Source organism: Scleropages formosus, chromosome 8, assembly GCF_900964775.1.
Source record: "Scleropages formosus chromosome 8, fSclFor1.1, whole genome shotgun sequence".
Classification (NCBI taxonomy): Eukaryota; Metazoa; Chordata; class Actinopteri; order Osteoglossiformes; family Osteoglossidae; genus Scleropages; species Scleropages formosus.
In genome coordinates this window covers 27,788,701-27,812,376 of record NC_041813.1, presented here as the reverse complement: position 1 = coordinate 27,812,376, position 23,676 = coordinate 27,788,701, and the positions used below count along the sequence as shown (strand labels likewise).

Genomic DNA, 23,676 nt, shown 5'->3' with positions numbered 1-23,676 from the left:
GCTTCCTGTTTGCTTTGCTGCGCTCGCAAACAATCAGGCCGAGACCAGAAAAAAGGGAGGGAAAGCCTGGAGAAAAAGAGAACAATGGAAATTCTTTTGCAGATGAAACAACTATTCCATAAAAATTCAATTCTTAACTAGAAGAAAGAAAAAAAACGAAACGTATGACAGTAGCTGTAGATAAATTTAAGAGAAAACTTGGGATGTAATTTGGCTATCGCAAAATCCCCATGCTCTACTTGTGGGAAGCTTAAACTAATTACGAAACAAACGCTGAAGACCACACTCGCATTCCTTCCCCCTTCAAACCTCCCCTTTTCCTCCCTTTTCTTGTACAGCCCTCTCCTGCTTTTTAAACTTTGGATTTCCTGATCTGCCCATCCCCCTCCGACCCTAACCTACAAGGGGGTGAGAGGTCATTCCACACTTTAGGCAGTTGCAGGATACTGATGTGACATTAACATTTTGCCTGCTACCATACAACAAAAACAAATCATTCACGCTAGCCTTCATGAAAGGGTCGCTCAAGTTTTAAAAAGCGCAAAATCGTTGGCGGAATGCATCTTGGTTCGTTGAAGGCGCACACGGCCAGGTCCACATTTGCACCCTCAGCACACGTACATCGTCTCGAGCAGCTCGCAGGCCATTCTAAGAGAATACCGTGTCAGATTACTCAGCACTGGGGGGAATGTCTAGGTTCTCAAATGCATTCAAAGAGTCAAAATACAAAGATGTGGAATTTTTCACAATCAATTTGTAAAATTCAAAAGTGAAAACGGTGTAGTAAGAAGCTAGGTTTGATAGTTTGGCTATAAAGGTGCCGAGCAGAGCTTTTAAACAGTGCAGAGAAGTGCTCTGTAGGTCTGAACCTCTTCAGGAGACAAATGGATATTGATGCACAATTTCATACCAAATGGAAATATATTATGAAAATGACATTTAAATGACCGTTAGATCCAAGTTTCCTTGTATCACATGTAAGATGCAAACAATTAATGAGAAAACCCTTTCCAGAAATCACCTTTGTGCCATAAGGAGAATTTTCAGTTAATGTGCACAAATCACAGTGTTATTTTAGTGAATTAATGTGTGCGAGAGCGTGTGTGTGGTCACTCTAGCAGACCAGGATTAATTTGTAGTTAAACTCTACCAGACTGGATTCCAAAGCTCAAGTGAGGAGTCCATGATTCCTTGGTGTGGTGAGGATATGTGGGGAGGGGGAGCATAGAACCCAGTGCAGGAAATGAAACATGCATGTTTGGTTAAACATGCTCAGTTCTGCATGGCATTTCACAGAAGTTTCCTGTCGCTTATGACATTGCTTTTCTTGCACACAATATCCAAAACATGACACAAGACAAACATTCAACCAAAGGGAACTTGAGCATCAATATAAAACCATATTTTACATGCAATATTTTGTTTACACAATTCTATAAGCCATATTAATAAATGTAGTTAAATATATAAACGGCAGTACCTCAAATTAAAAAAATATTTTAGTATTGGATTCGTATGACACTTTGACACCACAGCGGGGCAGCTAGTAGTGTAGTAGTCAGAGCTGCCGCCTTTGGACCCAAAGGTTGTAGATTAGAATCCCACCTCCAGTTCTAGGACCCTTGACTTTCACTTACCCAGAAATTTCTCCAGCTGTGTAAATGGGTAAATAATAATTGTAAATAGTTTAACATTATGCCGGTTTCGAGAAAAGCATCAGCTAAATGAACGTAAATGTAAAAGAGGTACGATCAGACATTCCGTTGAGGCCAGCATATGAAAACAGTGGTGCACAGGGGAGGGCAGAATCTTAGCCTCAATAAGGTGAAATACTTTGCATGAAAAAGTATTTACCATCAATGCATCCTTAACAGTGGATACTACTGGGGACACTCCACACTTCATTCGTTGATCTAGCAAGCAGTTTCATATTTCCAGGACATAAAGGATGTGAAGGTGCAGGAACTAAATACAGCTGAAGTACATACAGTCCATACTACATGTTAACTAGGAGGTTTCTTTGGACTTTATCCAAAGTCATCGCAACAGTTTCACAAACAACATATTATAAGGGATTAGTTGGTAGTTTGGACTGACACTCAAGAAAATCAAGCTAGTGTCAGAAAGCAGGTGTAGCCAAAATAAGTAGCGGGAGGAGTGAGTCTTTGTGTGTGTCGTGCTCAAGAACGTCACCATGGAATTTCCCCTTAGGCACGCTTGGAAATGCCTTCTTGAAGCTGGAAGACATACGAAGGCTACAGCACACCTTCAAGCATAAGAGAAAGCAAATGACGAATCTTGAGGAGAAACGCCACACGGCATGCTGTCAGTATGCAAGCATCAAATTGAGGACTCTGTAGACCTACAGTTTCTGACAAACACTGGCAGCAATTCCATCAATTCGCTGTACTTTTTTTCCTTGAGTTATCAAACAAATACAAAAATAACAAAAACAATTTTTAGAATCAGGAAAATACCAAATGTGTGTGTTGAACAGTATTATTCAATATTCATACTCAACTCCACCCTGAACGGTCCCAAGCCCGGCTGAGAAAGGAGGAAGGCTGGGCGTGGGGCTAGCTACCCCACATGGTAAAAACCTTGCCAGCTATAGAAATGCCAACAAGGAAACTTCATGACATCTCAGCTCTTAGGGATGCCTGGAGAACCCTTGTTGGCAGCCTATGCCCCAGGAGGGGTGGAAGGTAAAAGAATATTCATACGCAGAAATGCAATGCAATTTTTTATTTATTTATTTTTTTTGAATCAGATGACTTACTTTACTCCATGAACAGTACAGAATCTGCTTAGGGTTTTTAAAAGGGAGGGGGGACAAACAACCACAAAAACCACCACCAACAACTCTCAACAACCCCAAAGAAAAACAGACCATTAGGAAACAGACCATGGCAAATCTCCAAACAAAAGCCCAAACAGGGATCCCGGCATGAATGAAGCGAGACCAGCGCAGCCCACTTGTATTGCGGATGCCGTCTGATACCACACAGGTACCGCACGATATTGCGAGTACTTCCCGCAGAGAGAAACGGGTCGGTTTCGCACGCACAAGCCAAGCGGCAAGCTACCTCACCTTGTGTAGCAGGGTAAAGCCCGTGTTCACCAAGCTGTGCCCAGTCCACCACAAACACAATAATGAGGGGTTTACCGTGCTAATCACACCACACACCCACTGCTCAGGATCAGCACCAACAGCACTGCGTTGATCAGAAGGGGGAAGGGGGGAGGGAGAGAGAGAGAGGAAAAAAAAAAAAAAAAACACCTGGAAGGTACTAAAAAACAGGCAGAAGAGTTTTTCCACTTAATCAAAACCGGGACCCTAAAAGCCCAGGAACAAAAAAAAAAAAAAAGGGGGGGGGGGGCAAATAGAGTAAAAGTTCCCAAAAAAGCACCAATTTTGCCAGTTGAAGACATCACAGCCCATGCCAGTAAAAATAACAAGGGACTGCTTGACAAATGGGTTGAAGAGAAGATTCAAACAAACCCAAGTTACTACAAAGGCGGTTCTGGCCAGTTGTGCACGTTTTACTGTTATGGGAAAGGCTCTCCCACACTAGAGATTGACATCCGTACAATGAAGGTTCAGAGTAACAAAACGTATGGATTACAGTGCAAACCGTAGCACTCGTCACAGAAGGAGACAACGGTATGAACTCTTTATATGGGTCTGTCTAGGGTCCCAAAAGAGTTAGTTCACGAAGGAGGTTTTTGAGGTTCTCTCCTGTATGACTCAGGACACTTGAACCAAGCAAATGCTACAGGACAGATCCACAGGAAGAAATAGGCTCTAGACAAGGTACAGGTTTGACATCTTGGGGAACAAAGTGCAGAGTTCAGTTCTGGCTTTAAATCTCTAAAGAATCAAGAATGTATCTCTAGTTTTTCAAAACAATGGCCCTGCCACCATTCATTTCAATGCAAACATCCAACCACCTGCAATATGGAAGGAGGGATGGATTCTTAACATGCTTGGACTTCTAAAACCTGCTCAGCTTCAACAGATTTCTTGGCTTTCTGCCTGTAGCAGAATTAGCACTGAGCATTTTATTTATTTATTTATGTCGGTCCCATTTTCTGCACCAAACTGACTGCCTTGTGTAACACGGTAGTAGGAGGTGGAAAGAATAACAAACCAGAATGAACACATACTGTATTTACGTGACTTCAGGTCACACTTGGACAGTTTTGATTATTTCACTTTGACGAATGTCCAAAAAGAAACCATTTGTATTCAGAGGTAGCATATTCTGAAGCTGGGGGGGTATGATGCAAAAGGGAATTATCCGCATTGTTGTCGTATACTAACACGCACGGCACTAGCTGCGCTTGTTCATAAACCACCAAAGCAGTTGATGCTTAAGCCCAGGAGATCCCACCTCATTGCCTTCGTATCACGTCAAAGACATTTAAATTCCGCGCACAGGAGCAGAAGATACGCCTCATTTTATCTCGTTCCACATCTTCAGCTGCGAAGCAAGTTCTTCAGCAGCCACAAAGTTGAAACCAAATGATACGATATTCTTCAAATAAAATAAATCACGCGCCGGTTAATCATTCACCCCGTCAAACGTGGCAGCATTCACCCCGTCACATCCTCAAGACCCACGCACACAGTTGGACATTTAAATCAACTCATCACGGGTTGACCAGGACAGCGACAGTACGTAGCAGAAAACTATTCACCGTTTCCACAGTCAGCCACCTTCAAGAGGTTTAAAAGGTCAGCGAGGATTGAACATCTAGTGCAGGAGCACAAGATGCAGACCGTAACAGACCTAAGTACATACCAAGTAGCTCTTGAGCACAGCACCCCAAGCCAATAATGTGACCGTGCTTCCAACCGGTGGCAGCCTGCTCATCTTCACCGCACAGCTGTCGGCAGCACCGCCGTGCGCCTCCTCTTAACACCCATTACTCCATGCTAACTCAGAGCATGACTGAACAACTAGGAGAGCATTGCCCCTCTTGTCAGGCTCACAGCAGCAGCCCTGCCTCCTTCCGCTGTCATTCTGCACATTCCACGAGTCCCGGGATTGAGAAAGTGCTACCGGGAAACCCGGAAAGCCTTCTCCAAACCACCCGGCCCTCGTGACAACTGAGAATTCGTAACCACGGCCTCCGACCCCTGGCCCTCGGTAGGATGCGTGTTGGTCAGACTGGTCCGACCGCTGGGTTTAAAGGCCGGGGGCAGCGCAGGGTGCGCGGGGGTGGGTGGGGGGCAGTAAACAGTCAGGGTCTCAAAGGGGCTGCAGTCTTAGCAGAGGTGGAGAGCTGCTGCACTGGGGGAAGGGTTCATACACCAAGAGACCAAAACCACACACGTACAATTACACAATGGGAAACAACAGGCGCGAGTCGCACAAACTTACCAGCATTAAACACCATCCCAAAAAAAATGTCTTTGCTATTAATGCACTATTATCACACCTTTTGTTTTCAAACTGAAGCACAGAGTAAAACTGAGCTGTCCACAAAAGCAAATACTCACCTGAGAATCACTCAAAATGACACAAACTCACGAAATGATAAATGTTTATTATTGTTTAATCCATTGTATAGCAGACACGCAAAAAAAAAAAAAAAAAAAAAGTGTGACAACGAATCATGCAGCTGAAACTTTTAATATTCATTGCAATATTAGTGTGTCTTAACATCGTCAGTGAGATGTCCAGTGCTGCAAATTCTGTAAAAGGTAACGTTTTCTTTCTGCGTACAGCGCGAGTGTGCAATGCACTTTGCGTTATGGACATATATTGTGCGTTTTTGTAGTTTTAATGTGTTGACAGCGCAGTGGTTCGTTCAAAAAGTCTTGATAAAATATGCCACCGTACAGGAGCAGTACGTTCACCACAGGGTGAAGTTCACCCTCTACACTGAGGCGCGTCCGTTGACTGGTCGAGCCTCCATTTTGTGAGAAACTGCTCCAGTCGTGGGGTTTGCAAAATGGGTGGTTGTGTAAACCGACTGTCTAACAGAAACAGTTTAGGCAAGTACGCTTTACGTTTTATTGTCTAAGTTTTATAGGGCCGTGTTTGTGTTACGTGTCAAACGAGCAGGGAAGCGAGAACTTCGCCGAGGTGGTGCCCGCAGACAGACGTTTGCGTGTCACAAAATGGCAGCTGTGCTCGAGGAAAGCGCTTTGTTTGTGTGGATCCTCATCTAATGAACGAAACATTTCATTTTATTAAACTTAAGGAAATTAAAAGTATGCAAATGGATTTAAGTACCATTTAGTGAGTAGGTTGTCGTATTGTCGTTTCTCTCAGCTTTAATTTTTACCATTTCACAGACACTACCGACGAATAGGCCTCAGTAAACCCACATTTCTGCTTTAATAAGACAGGGCAGCAACTGTCTGTAGTACAGACTGTACTTTATAAAAGGTTGGAAATGTTTATTTTCTAGTTTTCTGGCATATTATTTATATAACACCGTGAGACCAAACTATGATTCCCCCCCCCTTCAAATATTGAGCGAGCGATTTTTTGCCTGTTTTTATGACTCATCCGTAGGAAATCTTTTAATTATAAATTAAAATATCCTTACGTAATAAGTATCAATTAATTAATTGGTAGGTAAACTACACTGTGTTTTTCCGTCACTTCCTCCTCAATTGAAATTCCTATACCGTTCGAGGAAGCACCTTGATAATGTCTAATAACTAACTTGTGAAAACGAAACCCGCGGCTTTGTGAGGAAGTTATTTTCGCTGTGAATTAGATTTATTTTTAAATGGAAATCACAAATGGCATTGCTTCATGCAAAGCAAGACGGTTAAATTAAATACTAGCGGCCCGTTTATTAATCATGCACTGACTAGTAGTTGTTACAAATGACGGAAGACGATGTGGGGTGCAATGTAAAACTTTTTTTCCCCCCTTCCATCTCCCCCACAGTTTACATATACAAATATATATATATAAAGGTAATTTTAAAATGCACGCACTCTCGGCGTTAGACACACTGATACTTCATTTATTCTACTTAAATACTTTAGGCGAGTACTTGAAGGTTAGTATTTCCATGTCAATGAACGTGCAACGTGTTCCTTGCTCTTTTTCATTTTTTTAAATTGGAGCTGGAGAGCAGAAACGGAGGTATTTGTAGGCCGGCATTTCGTACTTACAGAAAGAACCCAGGGCCAGCGCAGTCACGTGACACAGGCGGCCATCTTATACAACGCCCAATTAACACAATGAATGCGTTACGTGCACGAGCACGGGAAGCGCCAGTGCACATAGCATGTAGCACGTGGGCTTCTGCTGGGATGTGTGCCTATCCTGTCAGCTCCGCTGGCAGCTGGGGGTGGGGGAGAAAACCCCATTTCTCCCAGGTGAACTGCACGCTTCCTGTGGGCCCAGTGCGCTACCTGTGTTTTTGCCTTCATGGTTATTTTTAGCAAAACGTGGGCATGTTCAAACACTCAGGACTCAAAATGACAACTGCCATTTTGAAGTGCGTGTAAGAAATGAGAGAAGAAAAAAAAAAAAAAAAAAAAAAAGACACTTTAGGACCATGCACCCCATTGTCCACATGCGTGTTTGATGCTCTCCACATTTGATAATACTTTTATTGAAGTACCGCACCTCAACTAGCAACATTTAGTTTTGAATTATATTGACTTGATATATTATCCAATCCTTACACATGCTTTGTGGAAAAAAATATTTCAATCTCACACAGTTTTCTTTAGTGAATGTAGTATTGCATCTCCCGCATTCTCAGTCCAGCGAGCTCCACATCTTTGCAGCGCGCGGCTCCGAGCAGGAGTGTGACGCTCCTGCTGCACAATGGCGCGCGGGGAAACCTGCCTCCATTCATAAAGGCGGTAAAGCAGTTTCGAGTACTACAGCAACGTGCAAGAGGCGGGCCCGCCGAGCGCACACCGCCCACCGCACCAGCAGACCGTGGGAGGGGAGGGGAGGGGAGGGGAGGGGAGGGGAGCGCGCGCGCGCACAGGAAGCGAGCCAGGATTGTAGCAGAAATGTGTGGTTGGAAAACATGACGCTTTTTTCCCCCCATTAAATCGAATTAATATTTTCTTGTTATATTAAGCGATCATAGGAAATAGAAACGAATTTGCTACTATTTTACTGTCCCCCGAGTTCCATTTCTCACACACGTTAACGTTGCTAATATGAAATAATGTCCTGAATGTGAAATTCACTTATGATAAACGTTAGCAAACCGGGAATGTTTTATTATGTGACCAAGCAGTTTTTGTAAGAAAACGCATCCCAAAGAGGAACTTGAACGAACTTTTCAATTTAAAAAAAAAAAAAAAAAAAAAAAAAAAATTCGGAGAAACGTCAGACTTCTGAGTAACAGAACTCGTTCCCCTTTTAGCTTTCAAATATGATATTGTGTCTTGATTTTACACATAATAGTCACATTTTATTTACACTGTTAGTCAAGCCCAGCAGCTGTTCAGATTAAGTCAGAGCAATTTTATGATTTCATAGATTTTATATAAGCTTAACATGAAAATATATATTTCTTACAACTATACACAATGCCAGTTACTTCTTAAATGCCTCTGCCAGTATAAACAATTTCTTGTTATCTACGTCAGTGGATTGAGCAATAGCCATTTATCCGAAACTTTTCATGCAACCCAGTTTTCAGGTAGCTAATTATTCAAAAATAAAGTACAAAAATAAAAGATTAGAAACAGTCACCAAAAATTTCCCTTAATTCTGATTCAGGTAAGTTAAACTTATCAAAGCCTATTTCCTTCCTTTCTAAAGCAGGAGTTTAAATCTAAAATGTATCTATCATCTACAATCCCAATGGAAACCGTCTCACTTCCTTGAAAATGTTCGTTTTATATCTTAGCTAAATAATGAATGCGAGATCTGCTTTGCAGTTAACAGCAAAATGTTTAAATTTAGTTCTATGTTAAAAACTTTAAATTACTTCTTATAATGTCAACTCCTGTTGTATTCTGAATTCATAAACATACATACTTCGGTCATGAATCATTTAGTGTAAAACTGCAGTAACTATGAAAAATGCCAAAGTATGAATCTCATCATTTAAGTTTAATATCTGTGAAGTAACAAACATGTTAACTGACAAATTCCTACATTTGTTAAAAGCTACAGGATCTTCCTGTGTTATATAATTGTCAGTTAAGTAACCAGGCACCTCATATCTAAATGATATTACATGGAAAAACTATTATTTTGCATACTTAGCAAACCACTTTAAATACATTTTAACCACTTAATACTTTCACAAGTGTTTATGAATCAAGATAAATTAGATTCTCAAAAAAAACATTTCATCTGACAGCAAAAAAAAACTGACAGCAGCCTGTACAATTTACTTTAAATACTCCCAGCATTCTATGCTTCATAGGGTTAGCTTTTAAACATTAACAATTTGTTTCTAAACACACAAATATAGTCTCCCAGACCACAAGAACTCCAGCTTAAACAAACATGGAAACTTAAGCTTGATTACATAAAACACAATACAAGGAAACGGGAGTAACCAGTAATGTTACCTGTACATACACACATTAGTAGTAATATCTGGCTTTGAAATTAAATTTAGTATTTTGTTAATTTTGAATACACGCTACATTTTCTTAAATTTAACATTAAGGGGTTCTGACTAAATTGCTTTGCAATTCGAAAATGTTCTTTCATCAAATGTTTTCTCTGGATTACCTTGTTACCTTTTCAAATGGACACTTTTAAGACACTTAGAGGATAAATAAATCCACATGAATGTAACAAATTTAAGCAGTTAATATGAAATGTAAATATCTATTTGACAGTTTTAAGAGACCTCAAGGCTTCATACATAATCTAACTTTTCGGTTACAAAAATTACATGTTTTAAATGATTGACTCCACAATGATATGCTTATCAAGTAAACTTTGCTGCTCAACAGTTAAATGTTTCTTGGGGGGAAAAAATCCTTTATCAAGTTAAAAATGTTTTCTGAATTTTTATGGACAGAATGTTTTAAGTGCTAATCTCCAGGTGCTACAGAGACTGCTAAATTTGCAGTCACAGAATGTGGCAGCTGTACACCACCAAGTACTATGTAGACTATGTAGTACACAGCTGTACTATGGTGTAGTACACCAACATGGATCAATGCAGACACACAGTGAGCTGCACGACAGATCCCCGCTCTGCAAGGTAAAGGAACCACAGACAGAAGCTTAACTCCTGGTGTACATGTTATCAATGTGGCCTGAAGTCACCACAGAAAGACAGCCTTAATTTCCCTTAAAACCAATATATTTGCAACTAGGTCTTAACTGTGTTACTTTTAGCTAATAAAAAAAAATTACTCATTTTGTAATGTAAAAAAAATGTGGGGTACATGTAATGTCGGACACATTATTAAAATATCCTTGTCAATTAAGATTTGACAAATTTAAGAAAGTTTCGGCAAAGTTTCTCCTTTGAATTTATCTGTAGAGAAGGAAGGGACAGGGTTAATTTTTGTCTAGTATCTAAAAACACTGTTACTGGTTCAATTTCATAACCTATTAAACACAAGAACAATACTAGGCTGTAACTGTATAAGTACCAGTTTGTGAGTACTGACTGAACATTCAAACAATACTACCATGTGGGCTTGGGCCAGTGCTGGTGTTCTTCCCAAACCGCATGTGCTTGCGCGTGTGTGTGTGTGTGTGTGTGTGCGCGCATATGTAAGATAGCAAAGCCATGGCATCACATGACTATATGGCAGACATGTGACCCACGGAATCCATTTTAAGGATTCATAGCGATGGGAGGGAAGGATGTCTTACATGGGCTGTGCATGTCAATCTAGCCTCCTGAGGTGTCAGCAGAGCAGAGATTAAGCATGGATACCATGGTTTCACCAATTTCACCTAAGGTTTAACTGCTTGAGCTGTAACGCACCAACATTTCACGGTGATGTTTGTCAGTACATATGTAACGGTTCTTGGAGTTACAGAGTTCACAGTATGTAAACCTCCCCTAAACTTGTTCAAGGGTCACATTCATAAAGGCAGAAACAGATTTCATTATGCATTTTCATATTGTCTAAATTTTTTATCCATATTGATTCACTCTTAATTTAAAAAAAAAAAAAAGTTTTTTTTTTTCCTAGCTATGAAGAAAACAACAACACCACCACACAGGTTTTGGGGACTTCAGTTCAAATCAGTGTAAAATGCATTTTGAATGCTTAAGTACATTACTGGAAAAAATAAAGGACATCACATTCAAATGTTCCCTTTTTCAATATTCATTTTTTTTGTAACCAAATAATGAAAGAAAAGCCCAATTTGAAGGGCACTGACACAATTTAAGATGCTAGTTGTCAGTGTGACACCTCCATGCTGACAACTTAAAACTAGACTCCAGCAGATTTATAAGTTTATTTTTAACCGAAAGTCATATCATTATGGGTGTCTGCCAGTCTTTTCCCCCCGTATTTTTAACCCCTCTTGGCTAGGACTAAAACACATAGCCATTCACCTTTGTATAATAACAAAGAGAAGTAGTTAAAAATATGTTGGGCATCTATTCTTTCACTCTAGCCTGTAAAATGTTATTCTTACCGCAGTATCACCTATGGCCATCCCAAAATTATTTTTAACAGAACACTCTACATGCATTTAATTCCTGATACAATTGCAGATCAGATTTTCTCAGTATAGTCACAATGCATGTTGTGTCATTTAAATTCCGACTTGTCCCAGCAGGGCTCCTTTTGGAAGCCGTCCTGTAGGTCCACGAACAGTGACCATGCAGCCTAAGCTCTCCCCTCCTTTTTGGTTTCCTGAGCCAAGCATTCCACTCACGGGGGGGTCAAGGTATCAATGGAAGGGGTGGGACAACCTCAGAACCAGCAGAGTAGCTATATCTGTATCTGTAGTTTTGGAGTGACCTATTGTCTTCATCGTTCACATAAATGAACATCTAACTGGACTGCCCAGTTCTCAGGGAGCTGGAAACTAGCGATTTGCTACAAACTCATGTTATCACCATCTTCTATCCATTTACATATTACATTTTGTACCTTACTGACATCCCAAAAGCAATCTGGCCCATTTTCAGTAAATAGAATCCCAGAAATCTATGCTACAAGAGTAAATTAAATACTTTTCATACTACTTTGTCTCCAAATAAGAATGTTGAAAGAAGCAAAGTATATAGTTATAGATGGTTTTTAATAGTTTGTTTAATAAAATTCATCTAAATCTTTTCATATCCCTATTAGCATAAGGTACTCCAAAGCAAAAAGATACACAAATGTAGACACATTAATTAGCATGTATGCACCAAACGCAAGACATTACATACTTTCCTCACAAAAAAAAAAAAGTTGCGACTCAAGACATCGTGTGAAGAATGTTTTCTATTTTCAGGAGACTGTCTGTCCTCCACACCATTCGATTTACTTGTAGTATATTGGTAAATATGTATATACGCTGATTTCACTCTTACTAAATTCAGTCCCTTTCAAGCTCAAGTGGGTCTTTCTTTCACAACAATGTTTGTCCAGCTGGTCCTAACTGCACTCTTGTCCCCCTTGTCTTATTCATTTGGTCAGAGATGTCTTGCTCTACAGTCATCAAGCTCCATTATTCCGGAAGCGAACTAAGGTAACCATTAAGGTTGCATTTTTTGCTAGGTGCGTACATAATTTTTCAGCATATTTTCCACTTCCCACCCAGGCATTTCTGGAGGGCACATCAGGAGCTGTGGCCAGGAGAAGACCTGCTCCCTGGGGCTGGGGTAGGACCTGGGGCTGAGGCCCCTTAGCAACGCGACAGATGGTTCAAACCAGAGAACAGGAAGAGGGCTGGGGGTTTCTTAAAGAGGCACTGCATTTTAGTCTCTCACCCTCTCACATTCAGACATATAATCCCCCCTCCCCACCTTATAGATCCCTTTCAACACTGACTTGGGAGATGAAAGCCCATTAAGAAGTTCTGCCAAGGAGCACCCCAGCTCCTTCTCCACAACCACATGCAATGAACCTAGGGTTTATGTGTGTGCTCCAATGCACAAAGTAAGACTTGTGTGTGCTTGGATTGATTATGCATTTCGAACGTGGTATGGCTTATCACAAGTAATTGCCATGGGTTAACTCGGCCATTGAGAGCTTCGCTCGACAGACAGAATTTTCACGTCCACCTCTGTATTCATCATGTAGGGCCATTACTGCTTGTAGAAAGTTGTAGCTGAGGTGAAACATGGAATTTTGCAGCTAGAACGAACAGTACTGTTTTATTTCAACAAATTTTGGGATCTTTTGGGATTATCACATTGTTTCACCATTAATATAATTCTGGAGTAATCAAAGGCTTCTTTTTCTACAAATGTTTGCTCATCTTAATTACTTCCAAGAACCCAGGCTAATAAGATGGTAAGAATTCTAACTATGGACACATTTTGTTCAAATTGTCTTATCAATAGAATAACCTGTGATTTGGGGACAAACTGCTACAATTAGACAGTTTTATAAAACACATTGTCTGCACTAATGAAGAATAAACAGTGGCATGTGGACTTCAAGCAGCAGTTGTGGCTTCTATATGTTCAAAAACTTTTAACTCTCACTCCATAGTAAACACAGTACATCTAAAGCTGTCTGCTCAGGCATCTGCGAAGATTATTTAAATAGTCTTTAGGAGGCCTGAAGCTCCAGGCACACCCTTTTTATGGGTCAAGATATGGCATTGCACACTTAGTTATATAATACACCAACATTATTATATAATACATTTACCATGTATTGTGTAAATATCCTAGTGTTCTCAGCTAACAAAACCTAGTTTGAAAAAAGTTTTAAGGAGATGGAGGAAGCAGACAGAGACAGGAAAAACAAAACAAAAAAAAAAAACAAAAAAAAAAACAACACTTCTGTAAAGGTTAAGACAAGGAAGTTCTAGCTATGGAGGGTCATCAAAACACTGCAAAGACGCAGCCTTCAGAGTGGTACACAAGTGCTTACCACTTATATGGAGTAAATATTCCAAACACACCATCTGCTTTGTCCTTAGAAGGCATTTTACAATGAGCAAAAATTATATAAAGTAACGCTGGGTCAAAGATGGAATGCAGTCATCTTCCAATTTTGAAAGCAGCAAGCGGCCTTGTCGATTCATTAAATCGCTGACGTGAAATATTATGACTGCACATTTCTTCAATCCCTGTACTAAATGCTCGCAATTTAAAGGCTCAGAAAGATTTGTTCTTGCCTTTTAACTATGGATCCAAGTTTTTCCAGCTGTTCTAAAGGGTTCATCTGAGAAATGCCAATACTGTAATTTAAAAATATTTGTACATTCATAGAAGAGCACCACCTCATGTTGTGGCCTGCCATTCTTACACTGCGAGTAGCAGCGACAGCAAGCACACATCTCGCCTTCAGAGCAATGACAGCACACTTTAGAATTTGATTTGAGTGCAGTAACAAAAAGAAAAATAGAAAGGGGAGGGGAGAGAGAAAAAAAAAAAAAAAAAAAAAAAAAAAAAAAAGACTCCTTTACTAGTCACATGACAGCTCTGAAATACTCTTCTGGCAGAGACTGCATGTGATCTGTATTAATCCGTCACAAAACAGCTAATGTGTGTGTGTTTTTTTTAAACATTAATATAATTACACTTGTAGTGACACACACTCATTCAAAATATGAATTTCAACTCTGTTCCATTCAATTTTCCCCATTTTAACTAATCAGTGAGACACCATTTGGATTACAAAGAGCAATAAGTTATGAATAAGCCCAAGAACATTAAACGCCACATTCCGGTGAAAAATACCCATTTTACCCCTTTGTCACCTATGTGCCCCTCAGATGACTCTGGACCGAGCAAATATCTCTTGGTTTCTTTAATTCCTCGAAATATTGACAAGAGTGCGCTCACGTTTGCGCTAAAAATTGCAAGTGGATTCAAACATTTGCGTACTTATTTTACAAAAGGAACAGTTTAATGCAAAGTTTTTTTTAAATAAGGGGGGAAAAAATTGTGCCACAGCCTGTGTGTGCACGAGACACGCGCCATTTCCCCGAGCAGTGCACGTGCGCAGAGCCCTGGACGTGTGTGTGACGAGTTTCACCGCAACTAACATGCAGTGTGGGCATTAACAACACGAGTGTACGAGGGAAGCACCATGTAACGAGTGGAAACGAGTGTAAGGCGGCGTTGGGGCGCCAAAATGGCGGGTCCACGTTGAAGGCAACACACAGGAGAGTGAGGAGGGCAAAGCCAAAACGCAACTTGATTTCACACGACGAGGACAGAACAAAAGAGTTCACGTTTCTCCAACATTGCGTGAAATAGTAGTGTGTGTCTTTTTTTTTTTTTTTCTTCAAGGACATCCTGTCTCGAGCGAGCAGCTCGCGTATCCAGAGTGGCGATCATCAATGACAACTGCTTTAATTGAACACATTTAGAATGCCCGCGTGCGTGTGCGGCAACTTTTACTACAGTGGCGGTGCTGGGCCGGGCCTTGCCTCACCTACTCCCGTAACACCAGCAAGTAACATTTAACACTAAGTTTTACTCGAAACGTTAACACTGCTCGTTTTGATTACATTTCACTTTTCCCCCTTGTTACACATCTTAAAACAATAAAAGCGAGTGCCCCCGTGATCCAGTGCTCCCTTTTAACAACAAACTACGGGACTTGCCAGGAACCAGGGAATCTTCTGCTGTAGCCACTGCACGCGCCGCTGTCACCGAAAAAAATGCCCACCGTCACTAACAATGGGGGCGAAGGCTTTTGGGGCAAACATGAACATGAGTACGTGTGCTGGGAAACGGGCAGATCGGCCCTGTTCGGGCACCAATTCCACCAAATCGTGGCACTGATCGCTGTGGGCAGCCAAGCCAGGAGGTGAGAGAGAGAGCGCGAGCAGGAAACCTTCAAGAGATCGCCGCGCGGCCTTGCTGAGGTGAACGGCGCCTGCCTGGGCCCGCCGACTGATGACGTTGCAGGAGGAATCATGGCCTTGCACAAGGCGCTGCTAGGCTTTCTACAGTCATTTGTGTGTAGCCCAAAATGATTTTTGTAAAGCTCCAAATGTGCATTTACCCCAGAAAGGTTTTCCTTTTCGTTAAATTCGCCACAACCGTTTCGCATTTACTGCTGTGTATTTCGGTATTGGTGCTGACCCGAACCGACCACACCAGAGAGATTCTCGTCAGGATTTTTGAAGGGAGGGGAGAGAGGAAAAAAAAAAAAACAAAAAAAAAAAACACAAACAAAATACTACAAGTGCCTTTAAACGTTAAGTATACTGAATAGACACACAAACATATACAGGAGAGAACAGAAAACCTTCGTGAATTATCAAATACCTTAACTTCTTTGGAACCGAATGTTCGACTTCAATACGTTTCCCATGCAGTTCCACTTTACCTGCAAAACAAAAGTTTGTCATAAACATGTGTCTCTATCTTTAAGAAAGAAGAAAAAAAAAACGTAGGTGTTCTCACACAATTCAAACATTTTTAACCGAGAGCAACTCGTCCCATGTTCCTTCGCGTGGTATATCGCCACTTAACTGGCCTCACGAGGAGCATACAAGTATTATTAATCCTCGACCCTAAACCGAGTGAAAACGACCGTACACAACACAGGTCACTCCTGTTTCCCCCCCCACTTCGCAACACACTGTCACTGACTGATCGAGTGAAGGCTGCAGTGCTCCTTCCAACTCGTGCCCCTCACTTGCAATGGTGCTGCACACTAGTCAAGGGAATTCCTTCAAACGTACAGGTTTGGAACAACTGCAGGTGAACGATCTGTTTGGCCCCGAGTTTTTCAGTCAACCGCTCCCAGCGTAACATAGAAAGGCAGCATGGCGCGCTGTATGGAGCACAAATCACATGTTACATATGTGGAGAATTTATGAACAAGGCCTCCTCCTTAAGTATGCGAATGCTGCTGAATTAGCAAGCCTCCCAACAGTTGAAAGAGGAGTTGATGAATAACAGTGCGCCTTCGATTAATTGTGAAATATTTATACACATTAGACTAGTCATTATGCCAATGGCTCCGTAGAATAAACGGAAGGATTTCACTTAGACTGGGGGAAATGTGCAAAGCTTCCTAATGCAAAGTTAAAGACTAAATACAGCGAAAGCATACATATATAAATAGGGTTAACATGTGAATATACTCAACACATTTATTACGTCGTGCTAAGTCCAAAAAACGCGCCTTCCCCTTTAAAAAGTTGACTGTTCTCTTCGTCAGCTTTGAACTTAACATACCTTACTTGAATTAAATAAATCGTACATTTCGAGAGAGAAAGAGAAAAAAAAACGTTCTAGTTATGTCCCTTCTCCCACGCCATAAATGTGCAATTTAATTCATTCAGTATGAGAGAACATCAACCGAGCAGAAAAGCGATTTGAGATTTTTAGAAACAGGCAGCTTCCACAAAGACGAGAATTACATAAGTATAAGGAATAAGGAGCTCTTTGCATTCAGTTACTTACCAGAAAATGTTTCAATGGCTTTCATAGCCCAGTGGTCGTCCGGACAGTCAACAAACGCGTAACCAGTTTTCAGCAGAAACTGCCCAGAAAATGGGATCTTGCAGTCATCGAAGACTTTCACCAAGTCTTCTGGAGTCACGTTTTCACTGAGATTCCCGATATACAGCTTGTTCATGTTGAAGAGCTGACACTTAGTGAGGTCCTCGGACGAAATGAATTTGCGAACAGGCAAAAAAAAAAAAAAAAAAAAAAAAAGAAACCCTTTCTTCTCAAAATATCAAAATGTTGTAGAGGAGGAAAATAAAAAAAAAAAAAATACGCGAGCGCTTGAAAATAGCAACGAATAATATAAGCAAAACTAAACAAAAAATAAGTGAAAACGAAAACAGAAAGTTGTATGCTTGGCTGCAATGTGTAGTCTGAATCAGCCCATTTAAGATGGAAAAGAAGCGGATAAATCAACACTGCGGCGCCGTGTGTGAGAATCGCGCGCTCTATTAATAACTGAAATTTGGATGAATCAGATGGGAGATGTAGTGTAGTAGTGCTAGTACTATGGCGGGATCGGGAAAGGGAGAAAAAAAAAAACACGTTCTCTTGCCCCTCAAGCTCGAGTAGTGCCCAGCACTGTCACAGATCCTTCTGTCTGTCGATGGCACCGCCTCTAAACCGACACGGGGAAGAGGAAAAAAAAAATGACATTTTTTTTGGTTTGCATAGAGGAAACCACGTGACGGCGGAACAGCGCGAGGAGGGCCGGCCGAGCGAGGCCGCGGCGCGCGGGTGATGGGCTGCGCGGAGCGAGTCTCGAGACGTGTGCGCTTCGCTGGGGCGAGGTCGCGCGCGCAGTGCACACATGCGTGTTGTGTGTGGGCGCGCACCGAATCGGCCAGAACACAGAAAGGGGTCTTTGAAACATTCCGTACACATAAGCCCGCTTCGGCGCTTCTGTGATCGAGAGACGTGCCCGCGAGAACTTGTTTGGAGTTGACGTTTCCCACCACGTCGTGGTGGAAGTGGAATGGCGGGCTGCAGGGTGGACTAGACCAGTCAACCAGATCAAAAGAAGGCACGTCGTAATAGTTTCGCCCATCCACGCGGTCCATACCACCACCGCCGCGCGCTCCCTTCACCCGATCCCTGAAATATTAATCGCTGTGCCGCTTTTGAGGACCTCCGGCTTTCCACGCAAACTTGCGTTGCGTGTGGCCTGAGCGCCGCACAAGTTTCTAAATGCCTCATGCGCAGTAGTTCCTGTTTACCTTCAGAAAAATACATAAACCCGTGAAAAGCAGGGGCAACCGGTTATTTTGGACCCTGATCCCAGTGCGTGTCGGCGAGTTGCGGCGCTTTGTTTCTGGGGGGAGGGGGAGGGTTATCGTGGCACGCTTTATGGCGTCCGCACGCCAGTCTTCCCCTCTCTGCGCCCGTGCTTTCCCCACTGTGGACCAGCTCTGCGCCCTGATCCTTTACCCCCAGCGCTCGGGGGTGGCCTGGCCCGTCCGACACAGGGGCGCGCGAGCGACGCAGCAGGGCCGCTGTTGGAGAGCAGCGCGTGAAGGGCAGATGGAGCGCCGCTCTTCTTCCCTTCCCTTCCCTTCCCTTCTGTGGATCCGAGTGACGTGGCACCGCGCGGGAGTCCCGTCTAACACACTGCGCTTGCATGATGACGCCCAGACCCTGCTATTGTATTGTCTTTCAAAATGGTGCAAGTTGCCCCGAGCAGTGGAAACGCCTTCCGCTCTCGCAGCCTGCGCACACGGCTGCGTGGAAGAGCCACCGGGTGAAATTCAAACCGCGTTTCAAACGCGGGTGGCGAGGCCTTTCAAATAACTGCGCGACTCCATGCGTAAACGCACCTTGGGGCGTCCCGTGCTGCTGCCCGCCTGCCTTCCCGAGCCACTTTGCTCAAGTTTCCAGCAATTTCTCTCTCGCATTCGGTGCACGAGCACGAGGCGTCATTCATTGCCCGATATAATATTTGGAATGTGCTCCACCCAGTGCGCCAGGTTCTCGCAAGTGTTACACATTTGTCATGGTCACCCTACGTTTGTTTCAATAACTGCCAGTATCTTAATAAAAGAATAAAATATCAGTTGAGTTGATCAGACAAAACCTGGCGTCCAGCATATTAATTCCCTAAACATTACGTCACCAAATCAAATAAAATTCTCAGACCCAAGGGGATTTGAAGTGTTTTTGCATTTCAAGGTATATTAACATGTTGCGTTACTGTGCACACCTAGTAATAAGGAGGATCAGTCACTGATTTGCATATGGACATTTATTTGGGGGGGTCTCACTTGTGGTTTTATCTTATAATTCATACACTATATGTGGTGCATATTCAGAGTCCTTTCTTGTGCATAACATCAACATTTAACCGTCCTCAAACTGAATGTCCTTCGAATAGTGAAAACGGGACACACAAAAACATTTCCTAAGAAAGAGCTCCTACGTTAGCCGCTTTTTATCTTCGAGTCTCAGTACGAAACGCACTTTGCTGCACCTCAAGGCCACGTTGTCCATATGAAGACTCATTGCTGTTCATTTCACTGGTTTTATGAGCAGTTGCAGGCTAAACCGTGAGTGAGTGTGTCAGACCAGGGGGCACAGTTGGGGCTGAACACACCCACTAGCACTGAGCTCTTGTGTTGAGCTGGTGTTCGAAGACGTAGAAAACAGCTGTGGGGGTTTTCCCTCCAACAACAGGCTCTGCTCTGGCAAAGAAGCTGATCGAACGTGACCGGTCGCGAGAACATCCTTTTCCAGAAGAGACACTCTGATGATGCTCGATGGCATGATTTTTCCATTCGGTGTAGGTGTGCTTTTGCACTGCTTAATGACAGATGTCAATGGTTAATTGTGTTAAGAGATGAGATGAGCCCTCAATTCCAATCACCTTACCCCCCTCTGAAATCTCATCCACAACCTTAGCTCCTGAAACCAGGATCCTCTCTCCCCCCCATCCCACCACACCACATGAAAAATTGTTGGAAACCTCCTGTAGAAACACACTCTTTCCCTCTCTATATGCAAACCACCTGCAGAAACACACTTTTTTCTCTCTATATGCACAGACACTTTCTTATAAAACCCCCCATGTTACAAGGACTTAATAAGATAACACAAATGTTTACTTGTGAATGCACTACAAATCATATTGCACTACTTCCTTCTTAAATACCTCTATTGCACAATATCATGTACAGTTATTATGTAAGTACTTGTATAGTCTGTCTTAGGTTATGTGTATGTATAGTTAACTGTTTATAGTATATGTATATTTAGATTACCGACTTAGTAAGTTAGCTATGTAGGTCTAAAAACTGTCCTTATGTCTAGTGTTGTATGTTTATATTTATGCTTATTTACACAGCACCGTGGTCCTGCGAGACACGACATTTCGTCCCACTGTATGTCCACACATGTAGCGGAACGACAATAAAGCTCAACTTGACTTGACTTGATTCTCGTCAAATCCATGTGACTGATTTATTAGATGAAGGCTTCTTAGGGTCAAGTTTGGAGTTGGAGAGCCACTGAGCTCCAAGAAGGCGGTGTCTCTGTCACATGCTTTGTCACTGACTGTTTTTTTTGTGGGTTTGTGTGTGTATTTTTTTTTACTGTGGTCCAGATGGAACAGTTTACCTCCGACTTAACCCTCCAATGTTCCACTTTTCAATAAAAGCATCCATGTCTTTCATTTTCTCTAAGGAGTTTTCAAGGAAAGTTATTGGAGAGGCCAGAGAAAAACTTTTCACTTTCATTACTTAGGCATTCTTTAAGGATCGGTTCTAATAAAAGCTAATTTATGTATCACTTTTATCTTTTCATTCAATGCTTTCAATTAAAGGGAACAATGATAGCATGCTTAATTTACCACCAATTGACAAAAGTAATAATTTACAATTACCACTCATTTTCCGTCACATGATTTCAAAATAAATACGTTAATGTTTGTTTTTCATTACTTAACGGCTATGTACGTAATCGTCATGCAGAAGGTTGCATGAGGACTAAATAGCTTGTTAGTAATTAAACAAAATACAAAATTAAGCTGAGAAAAAAAAAAAAAAACCTGAACACCAGTGAGCAACGTACGCGTCAATTCCTCGACAGTGGAGCTGCGTATATACTCTATATGAAGAGAAAGTAAAAGTTGAACCTCTCATCACAGCTTACTTCGAGTCGTCTGATTTCGTGTTTAAAACCCACGCAGCGCTGTGTTTTTGTTTTAGTTTGAAAAGTGGACATAAGAACCATCTTGCAACTTGAGCAGGCAATCCGCGGCAGATTGCTTTATGTTGGCGGGGCGCAAAATCTGTTCGTTTAAAGACTATAATGACGAGGGACACAGACACGCAGCTCAACGTTACGCAATAAATGACTAAAATGCTGAGACCGGTCGGCGGCGTCTCCCAGCGACTCGTGTCTTCCTCGTGGCTGCTGCCCCCACGTGGTCAGTGTGCGACAGTGCAGCTCACTGCGGGCCCGGAGCGCTTGGAAAGAGAAAAATCGCAGATTTTGTGCGCGAGCAAAGCGGTTTGCGGCTCTTTAAAGTCGCTCCTTCGCACAAACGCGATTTGCAGGTGATCTCGTAACAGCGCTTTAAGATTTATTACTATAGTATTTAATTCTCTCATTGAAGTTATAGCGAAAATTTGATTTTGTGGAAAAAATCGATTTCTTTCTCAACGTTATCTGTTTCAGTTCTCCAAAGTTTAATGTGAAACTACGCAGAAGTCTATTGGTCCAAAATAGTGCATATAAAGTACAATAATCTTCATTTTCTGTCGTTATTGGATAAATACCTCCGATAAAACAGCCTTTAAGTAAGATTTTAAAATAGCATAAAGAAGACAGTGCTCACATATTAACCACCCGCTCAGTTATATATAATTTTACTTCATGTTATGTGATTCGAGGCATTGCTCTCTCTTCTCTCTTCGTTGCATTTCCGCATAACTGTAATTTAAATTCTAGATCTTTCGCTTGTTCACAGTTTTCCGCCCTCCTTTGTCCCCGTTTTCTACAGAATTAGAAACGAACGAAACGAAAAGCACATTTTTTTTTTTAATGAAAATTAGCTAGATGTGGAACACAAAGCAGTGCTTTTATCAGTGGCGGTATTAATCTCTTCAGTGATATAAGAAAATTAAAAACTGGGTACTGCAGGTTTCCCCGTCTTCAGTTTATCCTTTAAAAGACTTGGGTCGAAAGTTACTGAATGTCTCTTTGCCAAGATAAAAAATATAGTTAGGCTGAAGAAAATTAGATATAAGGCGCAACTAAAGCGCGTATAAAGCGATTAAAACATGATATGTTGTGAAAAAGATGAAGCCATTTGAAGGAACTGAACAAACTTTAACTGGAAATAACATTTAATACAAAAAAAATGTATCTTCGTTCTTAAAATAGTCTGGTTAAGTCAGCGGAAATTATTAAATTCCTTCTTGTAAGTAGTTTGTTAACAGGAAATATTTTTTAAAAAACAGGAACCCGGCGAATATCTATATGCAGTTAGTTGTTTATTCACACAAGTAATTATTGAATAAAGTGGCTTGCGTCAGGTGCTGGTGCCTTTCCTAAAACTGTCACCCGCTATTTAAAAATTAAAACCGTAAATTTGTACACGAATCCAGCAGCGATTAAATTAAATAGTAAAGTGGCGCATGCGCGGTGAGTTTGTTGTCTTAGTCCCGTTTAACGAGCATTTCGTATTGCGACTAATTGAATTGGTCTCATTTAAATTTGTGTGCATAGAATTTAATTAAAAATATACTGTTGGTCGTTACTCTGTTTTTAGAAGATTACCGTAGTAATAAATACTAAATTTCAGTTTGTGATAGAAAAAGAGTGAGCAGAGATTAACTACTTTTGGACAGGCGGCAACTTCAGATGAGTGGACTGTTACATTGTTATTCTTATTTCAAAGATCACTTCGAACGGGTTTATTCGCGCGGATTCGTCAGCGCTGCTTTTCCGTCTTTCTTTCGGTTTCGCCACGCGAAAACACCACTACACCTGTATTTCATATGGAACACGTGTGGTGGGTTTTGATCCAGTGCTGTTTAGCTCAAACAGTGTTTGATTTGTGCATAAAGTAGAAAATGAAATGTAGCGAGAGAACAGTTACAGTGGCAGGAAGTCCGTTTCGATTCGTGCGAGTGAGAAAATCTCTGCGACGCAGAAAAC

At 41.6% G+C, this 23,676-nt stretch overlaps 1 protein-coding gene across 1 annotated transcript in view; it reads right to left on the bottom strand.

Annotated features, from left to right (window-relative positions):
* Positions 1-17,666, bottom strand: part of LOC108936930 (insulin-like growth factor 2 mRNA-binding protein 1) — a 30,734-nt gene extending 13,068 nt beyond the window's left edge. Inside the window, exons 1-2 of the mRNA XM_029254334.1 lie at positions 17,479-17,666; positions 16,333-16,393 (exon numbers count right to left, since the gene is read on the bottom strand). Of these exons, the coding sequence (XP_029110167.1) occupies positions 16,333-16,393; positions 17,479-17,653 (236 nt within the window). The 5' untranslated portion in view covers positions 17,654-17,666. The remainder of the gene's footprint in view (positions 1-16,332; positions 16,394-17,478) is intronic.
* Positions 17,667-23,676: the final 6,010 nt, after the last annotated feature.